At 37.1% G+C, this 13204-nt stretch overlaps 1 protein-coding gene across 2 annotated transcripts in view; it reads left to right on the forward strand.

Moving 5' to 3' along the window:
- The first annotated feature begins 7377 nt into the window (after nucleotides 1-7377).
- MP (Transcriptional factor B3 family protein / auxin-responsive factor AUX/IAA-like protein) overlaps nucleotides 7378-13204 on the forward strand; it is a 6213-nt gene continuing 386 nt past the window's right edge. The window contains exons 1-14 of one of the 2 annotated variants that reach the window (XM_021975323.2): nucleotides 7378-8453; nucleotides 8661-8773; nucleotides 9060-9158; nucleotides 9269-9325; nucleotides 9428-9580; nucleotides 9686-9770; nucleotides 9951-10041; nucleotides 10334-10498; nucleotides 10621-10743; nucleotides 11007-11082; nucleotides 11242-11377; nucleotides 11453-12771; nucleotides 12863-13053; nucleotides 13143-13204. The exon at nucleotides 13143-13204 is cut by the window's right edge and continues 386 nt beyond it. In XM_021975323.2, coding sequence (XP_021831015.1) covers nucleotides 8342-8453; nucleotides 8661-8773; nucleotides 9060-9158; nucleotides 9269-9325; nucleotides 9428-9580; nucleotides 9686-9770; nucleotides 9951-10041; nucleotides 10334-10498; nucleotides 10621-10743; nucleotides 11007-11082; nucleotides 11242-11377; nucleotides 11453-12771; nucleotides 12863-13053; nucleotides 13143-13204 — 2782 coding nt within the window. In that variant the 5' untranslated portion in view covers nucleotides 7378-8341. The remainder of the gene's footprint in view (nucleotides 8454-8660; nucleotides 8774-9059; nucleotides 9159-9268; nucleotides 9326-9427; nucleotides 9581-9685; nucleotides 9771-9950; nucleotides 10042-10333; nucleotides 10499-10620; nucleotides 10744-11006; nucleotides 11083-11241; nucleotides 11378-11452; nucleotides 12772-12862; nucleotides 13054-13142) is intronic. The other variant, XM_021975324.2, reaches the window with a different exon arrangement.

Here is a 13204-nt window from a genome sequence, read left to right on the forward strand (position 1 = left end):
AATTTTGAAAACAATGTGGCATGGCATCTGGGATTCTGGAGGGTTGAAAGGTACACTGAATGTACAGTTGTATTGTAATTTGTACAGCCCCGCCGCGTGATGCAGACACGGGTTCACGTTGATCTCTCTCCAAATACATTTGATATCATATGGTGGAGCATGCGGCAATCAAAGTCTAACCAGCTGGATTTTAGCACTCACTCTGGATATATTTGACCCGGAATTGATTTTGGACCATATAACAAATATAGAACTGTAAATGATGACCCGACCTTGCGATATTCAACCTATGTTTAGTGCATCACGTTATGGGGCTTGACTTGAGGACCCAATTCATCCATCAAATGTGTTGTAAAAGGAACAAAGTTGTAAAAGATATGCATAGATTAATTGATTTTGACCCAAAAGAAAAAGATTGCAGCGGCCAGTCAGCAGAGTGCGGATACAGGTGGGAAGCCCAACTTTTTGAGATGAGAGGTGGTCAGGCAGAAGATGGGATGATGAGTGATTTGGGTTCCGTGCAACCGAAAGGAGAAGAAAGTACAGTACAGATAGAAGTGCACTCACCCTAGACCCTAGACCCTAGACCCTACCTAAAGCGTACCAGCAGTGCACGTACGTGATGCCATGCCCATCTATCATATTCTTTTCTTACGTAACAACATTAAAAGGACGAGCTTCTTCTGTAATTATTATGCAAACGCACGCTCCGCGATCCAAGCTCCAAACCAAACCAAAACAAAAAACATAAAAAAAAGCTTCTCTTGTTGCTCCAGCTTTTCAGACCACGCCATCTATTGGACGGTGAACACACAAGAAAAGAATCTGATATATGGAATGAATGGAGAGCCATAGATTCTTCATCAATTCATTTCAAATTTCAATCAATAATATTAATTAATATTATTCCTCCCTCCCTCCCTCAGTGCAATTGTTGTTTGTCATCTCATCACTCATTGGTATGATATAGGAGGAGCCCGTAGATTCTCTCTTCTCGATCATTCTCAAGTTCTCGTAATCTCTCTGAAATCTTCAATTCAATCCATCTGCATTTGATTCTCACATGCCATGCCATCATTGCCATCACTGCCATGATGCCACACACCCACATGTCTTGACTCTTGACATGATTGCCATGAATCCATGATGCTCTACTTAACGTAACGCCAATCAAATAAGCAAATGTCCAGCTATTTAATATCTATAGACTTATATGGATAATGCATGCATATATACAATGATCATTCCCTATAAAATCCTTAGTTGAAAAGATAGGCCGAGTTCTCATGCATTAACCGCCGCCCTCTTCTTTCCTTCCAATCATTAACTCATTCCGTCTTTACTTGGATCATATATATAGCATATTTATCTAGGATAAATTTATAACTCGTATTTCGCATACATTCATTTAACATGTAGCTACAATAATATATTACTTCACTAAAAGAGGTCGAATAACTTTTCTATATATAATATCAAAAGCATCAATTAAGTCCTAGCTGTCTTTGGACGTTGATTCTTCTAACTGCCTTAACACACACACACATATATATATATATATATATTCTCCCTTTCTAGAGAGGATGGTCCTCGTAGATTATGAATTAAGTACACACTTGTAGCAAGAGATTAGGGCCTCATTAGTCCACTATACTATATAGGATATATATTAGGATGTAATGTAGTGTGTAGTGGTGGGTGAGACCGTGAGAGAGAGAGGTTGGCACATAATTACTCAAACCCCTATAATCAATAATCCTCCTCAGCTGTTTATTAATTTTATCCTTTGAAATTACAACAAATGATTGGAAATGATTGGCTTGTTTAGCAATAGGATTTGGTGGTTAGAGGTTTACGGGGGTTAGTTGTTATCTAGCAATCGAATCAATCAATGAGGTCATGTTAGACCACATAATTAATATTGATTTTGAGTTCATAATCTATCTATCTCTATATAGGTACAGGACTTGGTCACTGCCCCACTGGTTGCACTTCTATTCTAAGTCTTCTACAACACGTAATTTCTTATGTTAAGAGCTTACTACAAGACATAATTATTTTTTATATTAAGAGCTTAAAAGCAGATGACATGCAAATGTTTTTTTCTTACGTATATATCGGGATGTAGAAAAAGCATTTGAACTTAAACCGTTTTTAATATGGAATGGAAGATGATAAAAAGAGTACGGAGAATGTGATGTAGGTGAGTGAGATAATAAAAGGTAGAGATAAACAAAGATTCTAATGAAAACAAGTTAATATATGTATGTGTAACTTGTAAAGTAAAGTCCATGGAGAAGCAAATAAATAAATTAGAGGTTAGGGGGGGAAGCATGTTACAAAGCCGGATTATGTGGAAGACTTTGTCACGACCCTTTGTGTATTTTTCTCATTTACAAAAACGACGGCGCACATGGGGAGTTGAGAATCATTCACCCACCCCTTTCTATTCATATAATATAATAAATAAATATTGAAAATTTTAAAATAAGAAACACAACTATTTGAACTTTATGAATTTATTTATTAATTATATGCAAGTATAGAAGAGAATAGATCAATAGAAGAGAGGGTGAAACAAAACTAGTTTATATAATTTTGTCAGTGCCCCCTGCCGAATGACGTAAAATTAATCATCCTCCCACCCAAACCCAATGGGAACGAATAATTCCATATTTGAGTTTGAAAAGGAAACTGAAACCATATATTGGCTTTGTATCTCATGTTTTGCTTTACCTAACTTCGATCATACCTAAAACCATATATTGGCTTACTTTGGCTTACTCTTCTTAACGGCAACATCCAAAATTTCATCAAACCCCTCCATTACGCGCTTAAATCAACCGGAGGTAGCTAGCTAGGGTTTACTAACTTGTTGCCGGTGCCGCACCGCACAGATATAAAATGCTGAAACACACTACTAGTACTGTTAAGCCTTGCCGCAAATACTCTCTTCTGTTGTATGACCTTTTCTTTTCCCTTGTTTGTTTCTGGAAAACAGCTTGAGAAGAGAGTATTTGTGGCTTTCGGTCCCAATGGATCACCTACATGGGCTTCCACCCTTTAAATGTTCTGTACATTTTTTAGGACGGGCTTCACATCTTTCAAGGGCTCATCTCTTCCAGCCCAAAATTCTATTTTTGATAAAACAAAAGCACAATATTGGTAACTGGGTGGGTACTGATGCATTGCATTTTTAACTATTCTAGCAAAACATTAATGATGGTAAAAATTGATTGAAATTTATCTACGGCCTCCATGACTGAAATGATTTCCATAATAATGTCCCCAAAGAAAGAATTTCTCCATGTCATTGAGAAAAGGAATTTTATATATTGAAAAACCTCATCAACAATTACTGTGAATTGATATTTCCATATTTTAAATTCAATACAAATCAAACAATGTAACTTGATTGTTAAATTTTTTCTATACAGGAGATGTCAATTTGATGTTTTTTGAATGCATTTTTTTATTGAGAGGGGTAATAACATACTAAACTGACACACATTACACGAATGTTAAGACTCTAGCCAATAACCTTTTTTGAAAAGCAATTGTTCCAAACTATTACACGTCTCATTTGCTATAGGTCAAAAAAAAGGGAGAGCAATCAGTAGAGTGAAGACCTATAAAGGGCCTTTTCTATTTTGTTTCAGAGAAAAGCCCTCAAAGCTGCCTAGAATCTCGGCCCACATACCCAAAAGTAGCACCAAAGGGAGGAAGAGAGGATAATGACACAGGAATGAATGAACATTGGTACAAAATTAAAATTAAAATTAGGGTAGAGAAGAAAAGGAAAAAAAAGAGAGGCTAGACTGTAAATAAATGTAAAGACAAAACGGAGCTCTCCCTCATGATAATATTTCAGAACCAATGTCTCCTTGCATCCCTACACCTACACTGTTTCCATGTTCCCCTCATACCACGCCTCATTTTTTTAGCTTCTTTCCCTCTCAATTATCACTGTACTCGAGTGTGGACCCCCCAACCCCAACCCCACCACCACATCATATATTTGGTCTTATTCTCTTTATTAAATTTATGGTTTTGATCCTATCTCCTTTTTATTATGCTTTTGTTTCGGTCATAACTCATAATCATAATGGAAGGCTTAATTATAATGTTCAATTACAATCTCAATCATTTGCTTGTTCTCCAAACTTCACACACTCTCCCGACCCGTCTTACAATCTTTTACTTATACTATTTCCCATTTGGATGACACTCTTAATCCCCTCTCAACTTCATTAATGCGCGCCATAAGTGCTGTGCTTAAATCATCATTTCTTTTAAATAATTATTCTTTCTCCATCTTCAGTTTCGCAAAGCAGGGTGCAAAATCAACCTTATAAAATGTTGGGGTGAGATATATATATCATGTATTTATTGTATACAATGGTTCCATGGCAGATTCCCTGGAATTGGTTGTCCTTATATCCGTTTTATTCATTGTCCATTTCTCGATCTCTCTCCTAGTATAATAAGTTACATAAAAAGAGAAATAAAGCGAATGTATAGAGCAATAAAACGAAAATAGGGAAGTTTGTTTTCTAAGTGGGAGCTATTGCATTATGTTGTAGGTATCAAAATGGTAGTAGCCTCTCTAATTAGCAGCTCTCATCACGGCCAGTCAACAATTCCATCAGATGATTGCTCAGAGTCGTAGTGGGTTCCACACACCATTCTTAATCCCATTGAGAATATGTTGTGCAGGCTTTGTAAATTGTATTAGGAGCATAATATTATTATTATTATTTACAGCTTAATTAACTTGTCTTGTATGGCTTGATGAGTTGAGACTGAAGTGGGTACGTAGTAATCTTTATATAATTAGTAAGTGAGATGGGAATTATTATTTTTCTTATAATTTATTTTCCTCATTTCACGAAGGAAGGAAGGTCGTAAGAAAATCTAAGCAAGCTGCAGTCCGCATGCATGTGTGACACGCGTCACATATCGAGAGGAGTTTGGAATATACAAATTATTGAGCGTTTCAAAGTTAAACTAGAAATTAAGTGCTGGATTATCTCAGAATTCGGCTTGTTTAAGTTCCGAAGCGCTGTTGAACAGAGTGCAAGGGAGAAAGTAGCTACTATCACACACTCGATTTCAGCGTCAAAGATAGACCGTCCGATGTCGACTATTTTCATGATAAAAAATCACCGAATAGATCACTCCAACCAGTCTTGAGAATACGATGTCGCATTGTAGAATTCGCGATCCAATCCCACCTACCCACCCACTCTAAATCAAAGTGTTTTTAATGTTTTAAATGAATAATGGAGGTGGGCCTCTGTATCGCAATTCCAAAGGATTGGATATACATTGCATGGTCAAAATATTCAATAGCTTACGGTTTTTTTTATCATTAAAAAGAATATAAAAGTGGCTGAATTTTCCACTTTTTTCTTAGGAGTGAGAACATACGATTCTCGATAAAGGGATTGTAAATAATCAAAAGAGGAGTGAGAAAATCAACTTTCTATAAAATATTCAGTGGAGTTACAATATTGCATAAGGTGACGATTTTGCCCATGCGTAATGCTGGTACCATGGAATGCAACAATAGGCAGTGCCGCAGTGGATGACCTTGTAATCATGTAAACCGTAATTTGAGTCATGCTAATGTGGAAACGTGACAGCAGCTTTTCCTTACCCCCAAAAAAAAAGGAAAAAAAGAAGGTTGCCAATTTTCCATTTTAGAGACCCACATGATCACATCTTTAAATATAAGTCACAAGCTGAAATGATGCGCACCGACCTACTTACCTATATAAATCGTGAAACTCTAGTCTCTATCAACATTAATATCAGCAAATATGACATTCGGACCAAATCACATCAAAACAATGGCATGTTCCTATCTTAAGTAAGTTGACAATTTCTTTTGCTAAAACACAACAAAACTATTCTTAAAAAAGAAAAACAAATACGACATGTGCGAGGCGGAACCACACTAAAGCCTACAATGGGCTGTAGGCCAATGTGGTTTTTTAAGAAAAAAAATATATAAAACCTATATATTTAACTTATTTTCAATATTAGCCTAGTCAGTGTACTTATTTTCATTTTCAACATTTAAGTAAATGTCTTTGTCATTTTATTTATATTTATTTTTATTAAGTTTACAATGTAAATAAGGAAGTACCCCCCATTTGGATTTAAATAAAAATACTAGAAAATCAAATTCCCACCAAATCAAAATATGAAAAATCGGTTTTAGTGCAAAATACGATTTAGGCTAAAAATGATGGCTCATTAAGTCAATATATACTTCATACTAAAATCCCATAAAATCAAGTTTTCTTATTTGATGTGTGAGGAATAAAAGCCGCCAAAAATTATCTTGAAAAAATGATTATTCCGAAAACCCATTTTTCATATTTAGTCAATATTTTTACATAAAATAAATTTTCATGTATAATATGAATGCATGAAGGAACCTAAGGTCAATCTAGGTAAAAAAACCTTAGATATTCAATCTATTATGGCGTTAAACCCTATTTGGTTTATGTTAGAACTTATTGAAAATTAATCTATGGAACTTTGAATTAGCGTGGTTTATATGATTTAATGTTTACTTTTATTTCTAGAAAGACTATAGAAATTGTAAGTACCAAAAAAATTAATTATTAAATTTTAAGCTAATAACTTTAGTTATCCCACCAATTGAAAAATTCCTGATTCCGCCCTTGGACATGAGGAAGAAGAAGCATTTATTATTAATGACAATTTAATAATTAAAGAATTTAATCACGGTAAAAGTGTGTTAGTTAGAATTGAGAACGTAAGCTAGTGGAGTGGCGTGGCGTGTATTAAAATCGGGGAGACCCGGATCGGAATTAAAAAAAGAAACAAAAGACGTCTAGTGCAAACGAGACGTGTGAAACGCAGAAACGGCGCCGCGACGGATCAGACAGGAATCTGACACGTGGCACATGCATTAACGTGCGCCTCGCCCTGTTGATTATTTTTTGTCGTGAACGGCACGCGTGATGTTCATCAGTTCAGTCAAAACACCAGACGCAAAAAAGAAAGCAGCTTTTCTTTTATTTCTTTTTTCTTCTCTTCCTCTTTCCAAAACCAAAAATAACGAAAGAAAAAACAAACCCTAATTATTAATTATTTATCTATATATGAACAGCTTTATATGAACAGCTTCATATACAAATAAATAAATGGAATACAAGTCTTACAAGAGAGTAGTGAAAAGTGGCTAGTATCTTTAGCTATATATGCAAAAGCTGACAGAGAATAGGACCCTGCAAATCCTCGTAATCCACGTGCTAAAATACGCTATATTATTGACATTCTTTGTTTTTTTTTTCCACATTAAAATAGCTCTCCCTAGTCCCTCCTTTTTTGAAAATCTCTCTCTCTCTCTGATCTTAGAGAGAGAGAGAGAGAGGAGGTTACTGTACTGAATCAGTACTGTACTGTTTTCGTGTTCAGCTAGTCTTGCTCTGCTTTTTTGCTCTTTTCTTTATTATCACACTTGGACGCAAATGCTGTAGAAGAAGAGAACTCTTAAAAACATTACTATTATAACAATAAATATATATTATCATTCTGCTCAACAGTTTAAAGCTGCAACGGATCACCCCTATACAGAAAGTGTGTGCGTAGGATTGGAGCATGCACATACACTCTTTCCAGTTTCAAAGCAAAACAAAGCAAACCAAAGGAAAGAGAGAAAATTTTCACCAAAAAAAAAAGGAAAGAGAGAAACTTTACTAAGATAGAGTGAGAGAGATCCTCTGTTCCCTTTGTTTATTGTGAAAGAGAGATACAATCAGTAGGAATAGGATAAGTGGGTTCATCGAAAGGTCGGTTTCTTTTGGAGGGTAAAAACAAGCACTCGATTAAGAGAGAGAGAGAGAGAGACAGAGAGAGAGGGTACTCAAGACTCATGCTTTGGTCCGCGTGCTTTGATGAAAACTGATGGGTCTTGGTTTGTTCCAAATTAAAGCCCCACTACTTCTTAAAAAAGATCACTGCAGTGCCTTTGTTCAGTTTTTGTTCCTTGATTTTGGTTCTACTCTGAAGGGTTTTGTGTGGGCCTTCTGCTTTTGTGCCCCAACATTGGATTGGATTGGATTGTTTGTTTTCTCTCAGAATATGGGATTCTCAGAAATGGGTCACTCTTAATTTGAACGATCATATGCGACAAACAGATCTGCTGGGTCGTCTACAGAGCAATTCTTGGATTTTTAGATGAAAAAATGAGAGATTTCTTGCTGGGATGTAACGGCTTTTTGTATTGGGGTTCCCGGTTTTGTATTAAAGATGTTAAAGTTTGCTTCTTTTGGCTGAGATAGAGAGGGACTCGCAGCAACTCATGATAATGGGCTCAGTTGAGGAGAAGATTAAAGCAGGGGGCTTGCTTAGTGGTGCACAATCAAGCATACTTGATGAGATGAAGCTATTGAAAGAACTTCAGGATCATTCTGGTTTGTTCCCTTCAAAAAAACTCTGCCTTCTTTGATTTGATTTTAGAAGTTTGAATCTTTAACGTCTGGGCTCAGAATAGAGCACGTTGAGCACACTCAATAACCCCTTTTTATACTTCTTAATTAAATGTCCTCTTTGTTAATTGTTATGCGAAACTATTAAAAATTGTGTCTTATTACATTTGCTCCTGGGATAATTGCGTTCAGGGTCCCGGAAGGCTATAAATTCAGAGTTATGGCATGCCTGCGCCGGCCCACTTGTTTGTTTGCCTCAGGTGGGAAGTCTTTCATATTACTTCCCTCAAGGACACAGCGAACAGGTTTGGATTAGTTTCTCACCCTCTTTAGTAAGATCCACTCATAAGTCCAGCATCTTTACTTATCAGACAGCTTTATAGTAAGATATCTGCTGGGTCATTTTTAATTTTAATTTTTCTGAGCACATGGCTTTGAGGATAGGGGATTAGGCTGTTTTACCATTCGCTTTAAGAAACTTATAAAATAAATATGCTACATTATAAGATATGTCACAGCTTCAAAGTTGATCTGTTTCTGTTTATACCAACAGTATGTGACAGCTGATGAACATTTCCTATGTAAATGTAGGTGGCGGTTTCCACGAAAAGAACGGCAACCTCACAGATTCCCAACTATCCGAATCTCCCATCTCAGTTGCTATGCCAAGTTCAAAATGTTACACTGCATGTATGTGTTTTGGCTGACTATTACTTGTTCCCTTCACATATGAACATACTATCAAAAAGTTCTGCAAGAATGTCTATGTTCTTTTCACTCTTGTATTATGTTTTTAACAGGCAGACAAAGAAACCGATGAAATCTACGCACAGATGAGTCTTAAACCAGTGAACTCTGTAAGCTTAGTTCCTATTTACATTGCCTTAAATTTATCACATTTTTATCTATTCTTAGCTGTAAAGTTGTGAATTATGGTAAATAATTTATTGTTTTATCAGGAAAAGGATGTCTTCCCGGTACCAGACTTTGGACTAAAGCCTAGCAAACATCCAAGTGAATTTTTCTGCAAAACTTTGACTGCAAGTGATACAAGCACACATGGGGGCTTCTCTGTGCCGCGCAGAGCAGCAGAAAAGCTCTTCCCTCAACTAGTGAGGCTTTCTTGATTTCCTGTTTCTTTGGTGTTTGGGAAACCTCTTCATGCTATATTGGAACAGGATGATGTGGATTCACATTATTCTTGTCATGTATTGCAGGATTTCACAATGCAACCACCAAGCCAAGAACTTGTTGTCCGAGACTTGCATGATAACAGCTGGACATTTCGCCATATTTATCGCGGTGAGAATGTTTAAATAGTTGCTTCTATCCTATGTTGTGTTAAGTGATGTGAAGTTGACTTTTTGGTTGTGGTTGTAGAAGATAAATTCTTATTTGATATATTTTTTCTCTTCCCATAAATACTATTTTTTCTTGTTGAAATATTTCTTGAATATATCCTATTTTTGTCCTTCCATGTAGGGCAGCCGAAGCGGCATCTTCTCACAACTGGATGGAGTTTGTTTGTTGGTGCAAAGAGGCTTAGAGCAGGTGATTCGGTGCTGTTTATCAGGTACAAAGTAATTACCTGCTTGTACTTCTCCCAGTCCTTATGGTAAACGTTGCTGCCTACATTGATGTTGAAATGAGTTCCAAGTTTTCATGCTGTGAAGTTCCAAATATGAGTAACCATTAACTTTGGTGCTATGCTTGCCGAATAATTGCAGATACAATCTTTTCCAATTTGTTTAAAATCTCTACTGTTTTTGTGTTAGGCCTGTTAAACAACACACACACATATTGGAATTACGTTGTCAGTTACCACTGACTGTTGTCTGATTGTATATTTGCGTCACTATCACAAGGGATGAGAAGTCACAGCTAATGATTGGTGTGAGACGAGCAAATCGTCAGCAAACAACATTACCGTCCTCAGTTCTATCTGCTGATAGCATGCACATTGGTGTCCTTGCTGCTGCGGCTCATGCTGCAGCCAATCGAAGTCCATTCACTATATTCTACAATCCAAGGTTTGCATGAATGCGTGTTCTTTTACTGATTTGTATTTCGCACATATATATGTACTCTACTCTATATATGTGTATTTTGCGAAGTTTTCCTTGACTGTGCTACTATTTCTACTCTACCGTAGGGCATGCCCTTCAGAATTTGTCATACCTTTGGCCACATACCAAAAGGCCATATATGGGACCCAGCTCTCAGTTGGAATGAGGTTTGGAATGATGTTCGAGACAGAAGAGTCGGGTAAGCGCAGGTAATGGCTGAATTGCATTGTATATTAATTATGTGCCACAACATGTCATGATGAAATAAACAGCAGTGATTGGTGTAGTAAACCCTTTTAATGGTTTCCAGATATCTGTCTGGTCTTTCCTAATCTTTTCAATGATGATAGAATGCAGCAGGTTTCAATATTTTCTGCATGATACATTAACATCATCATTATCAATGTGATAATGTTATGTTCATTGCTTTAATGCGTGGCCAGAGGTTAACATTTTTGCATGTTCTCTGCAGGTATATGGGTACAATAGTCAGTACTAGTGATTTAGATCCACTGAGATGGCCTGGTTCAAAGTGGCGGAATCTTCAGGTGGCTTAAGCTACTTTGAGCTTTTACTAAGTGATCTTGCTTTTATGTTCCCTAATCAATATTATAATGAAGGGTTTTTCTTCAAAAAAAAAATGAAGGGTTTTTCTGTTTGCTTTGAATGTTCAACTGTTGATTCTTCTACATTCACTTCATTAACAGGTAGAGTGGGATGAGCCAGGGTGTTGTGATAAACAGAACAGGGTTAGTTCATGGGAAATTGAGACTCCTGAAAATCTTTTCATATTTCCTTCTCTGACTTCGAGTCTTAAACGGCCATTACACTCTGGATTCTTGGGTAAGTTTTTTTATTCAGTTTTCATGCAAGAAAGTCTGTTAGATGTTTTTATATGACTGTTTTTTGTGCGACCAGGAGCAGAAACTGAGTGGGGAAATTTGATTAAAAGACCATTTATCCGTGTTCCTGAGATTGGAAATGGGAACTCATTTCCGTACTCGATTTCAAATCTATGTTCGGAACAGCTAGTCAATATGCTACTGAAACCTCAACTTGTTAATCATGCTGGAACTTTAGCTGCTTTACAACAGCAATCACCTGCTAATGGAGATCTAATAGCAGATATGAAGGCCATGCAGGCCAAACTCAACCAAAAGTATCCGGTTTTCTTTTCAGAAGATACATCTCTACAGAGTCAAAACCCTCCCCAATCATCTCTGGATCAATCTGCTGCAATAAACGTGAATACAACATCTCATGCAATTCTACCAGGAAAGCTGAACAACCTAACAAAGTTTGGAAGTCAAGCACCAGTTGGAAATAGCACTGACAAGACAAAATTAGAAACTGATTTTTCTTCGGATCAATTAAGCCAGTTGAATTCTACAGGACAGGGAATTGAAGATAAATTGGCTGCAGGGTTTGTTAATCCCTATAACCTTGTGAACCAGCTGACATTTGCCAACCAAAACCAAAGTGCAGCACAACTACAAACTAGCCCACGGCCTATGCAGCCGCCTTTGGAATCATTACTTTACCACTCCCAACAAACTGATATGCCTAATTCAGATTTCAATAGCACAAATGGTTCGCTTCCATTCCTAGACAATGATGAATGCATATTTTACCAGTCTTGTCAACCCTTTGCCGGGACACTTAGATCACAGGGGCCTTTGTCTGTGTTTGGTTTGCAAGATTCTTCAGCTGTTTTAAGTGAAGCAAATAACTCCCTAACTTCAATTGGTCAGGAAATGTGGGATAATAGCCTGAATAACTGTAGGCTTTTACCCCAAGTGGATCAGCTCACTTCATCCCATCAAGGTCCTGGTAGCCTTAATTGTATTTCTAACTCAAGCAGTCTGAGAGATTTGTCAGATGAGAGCAACAATCAAAGTGGGATTTATGGTTGTCCAAACGTTGATGTTGGTAGTGGTGTAAGCACTGTTATTGACCCTTCTGTTTCAAGCACCATACTGGATGAGTTTTCTACACTAAAGAATGCAGATTTCCACAACCCCTCAGATTGCTTGCTTGGTAACTTGAGCTCGAGCCAGGATCTTCAGTCTCAGATTACCTCTGCAAGCCTAGCAGACTCCCAGGCTTTCTCCAGGCAAGACCTGGCAGACAACTCAGGCGGTACATCCTCAAGCAATATAGATCTTGATGAGAGCAGTCTACTGCAGAACAACAGTTCATGGCATCAAGTGGTTCCACCTGTGCGAACCTATACAAAAGTATGCATTTTTTCGATTCCTTAAATTTATGATTTTGATGATGTTATTCGTTGTTTCAACGGAGTTTAATGGATTTGGTTTTGGCTGACAGGTACAAAAGACGGGATCTGTTGGAAGGTCAATTGATGTTACTAGTTTCAAAAACTATGCAGAACTATGTTCTGCAATTGGATGCATGTTTGGATTGGAAGGGCTGCTAAATGACCCAAGAGGTTCAGGGTGGAAATTGGTTTATGTGGATTATGAGAATGACGTTCTACTTGTTGGGGATGATCCTTGGGAGTAAGTAAACCGACTTGCTGCTATTAATTTAGATTATACTGCCAGATTCTGAATTTTGATGGTTTTCACTTGTGTGGATATTTTTGCAGGGAATTCGTTGGTTGTGTTCGCTGTATCAGAATCCTTTCACCTACAGAAGTTCAGCAGATGA

Source organism: Prunus avium, chromosome 1 (genome assembly GCF_965620075.1).
Source record: "Prunus avium chromosome 1, drPruAviu1.hap1.1, whole genome shotgun sequence".
In the NCBI taxonomy this organism is placed as follows: Eukaryota; Viridiplantae; Streptophyta; class Magnoliopsida; order Rosales; family Rosaceae; genus Prunus; species Prunus avium.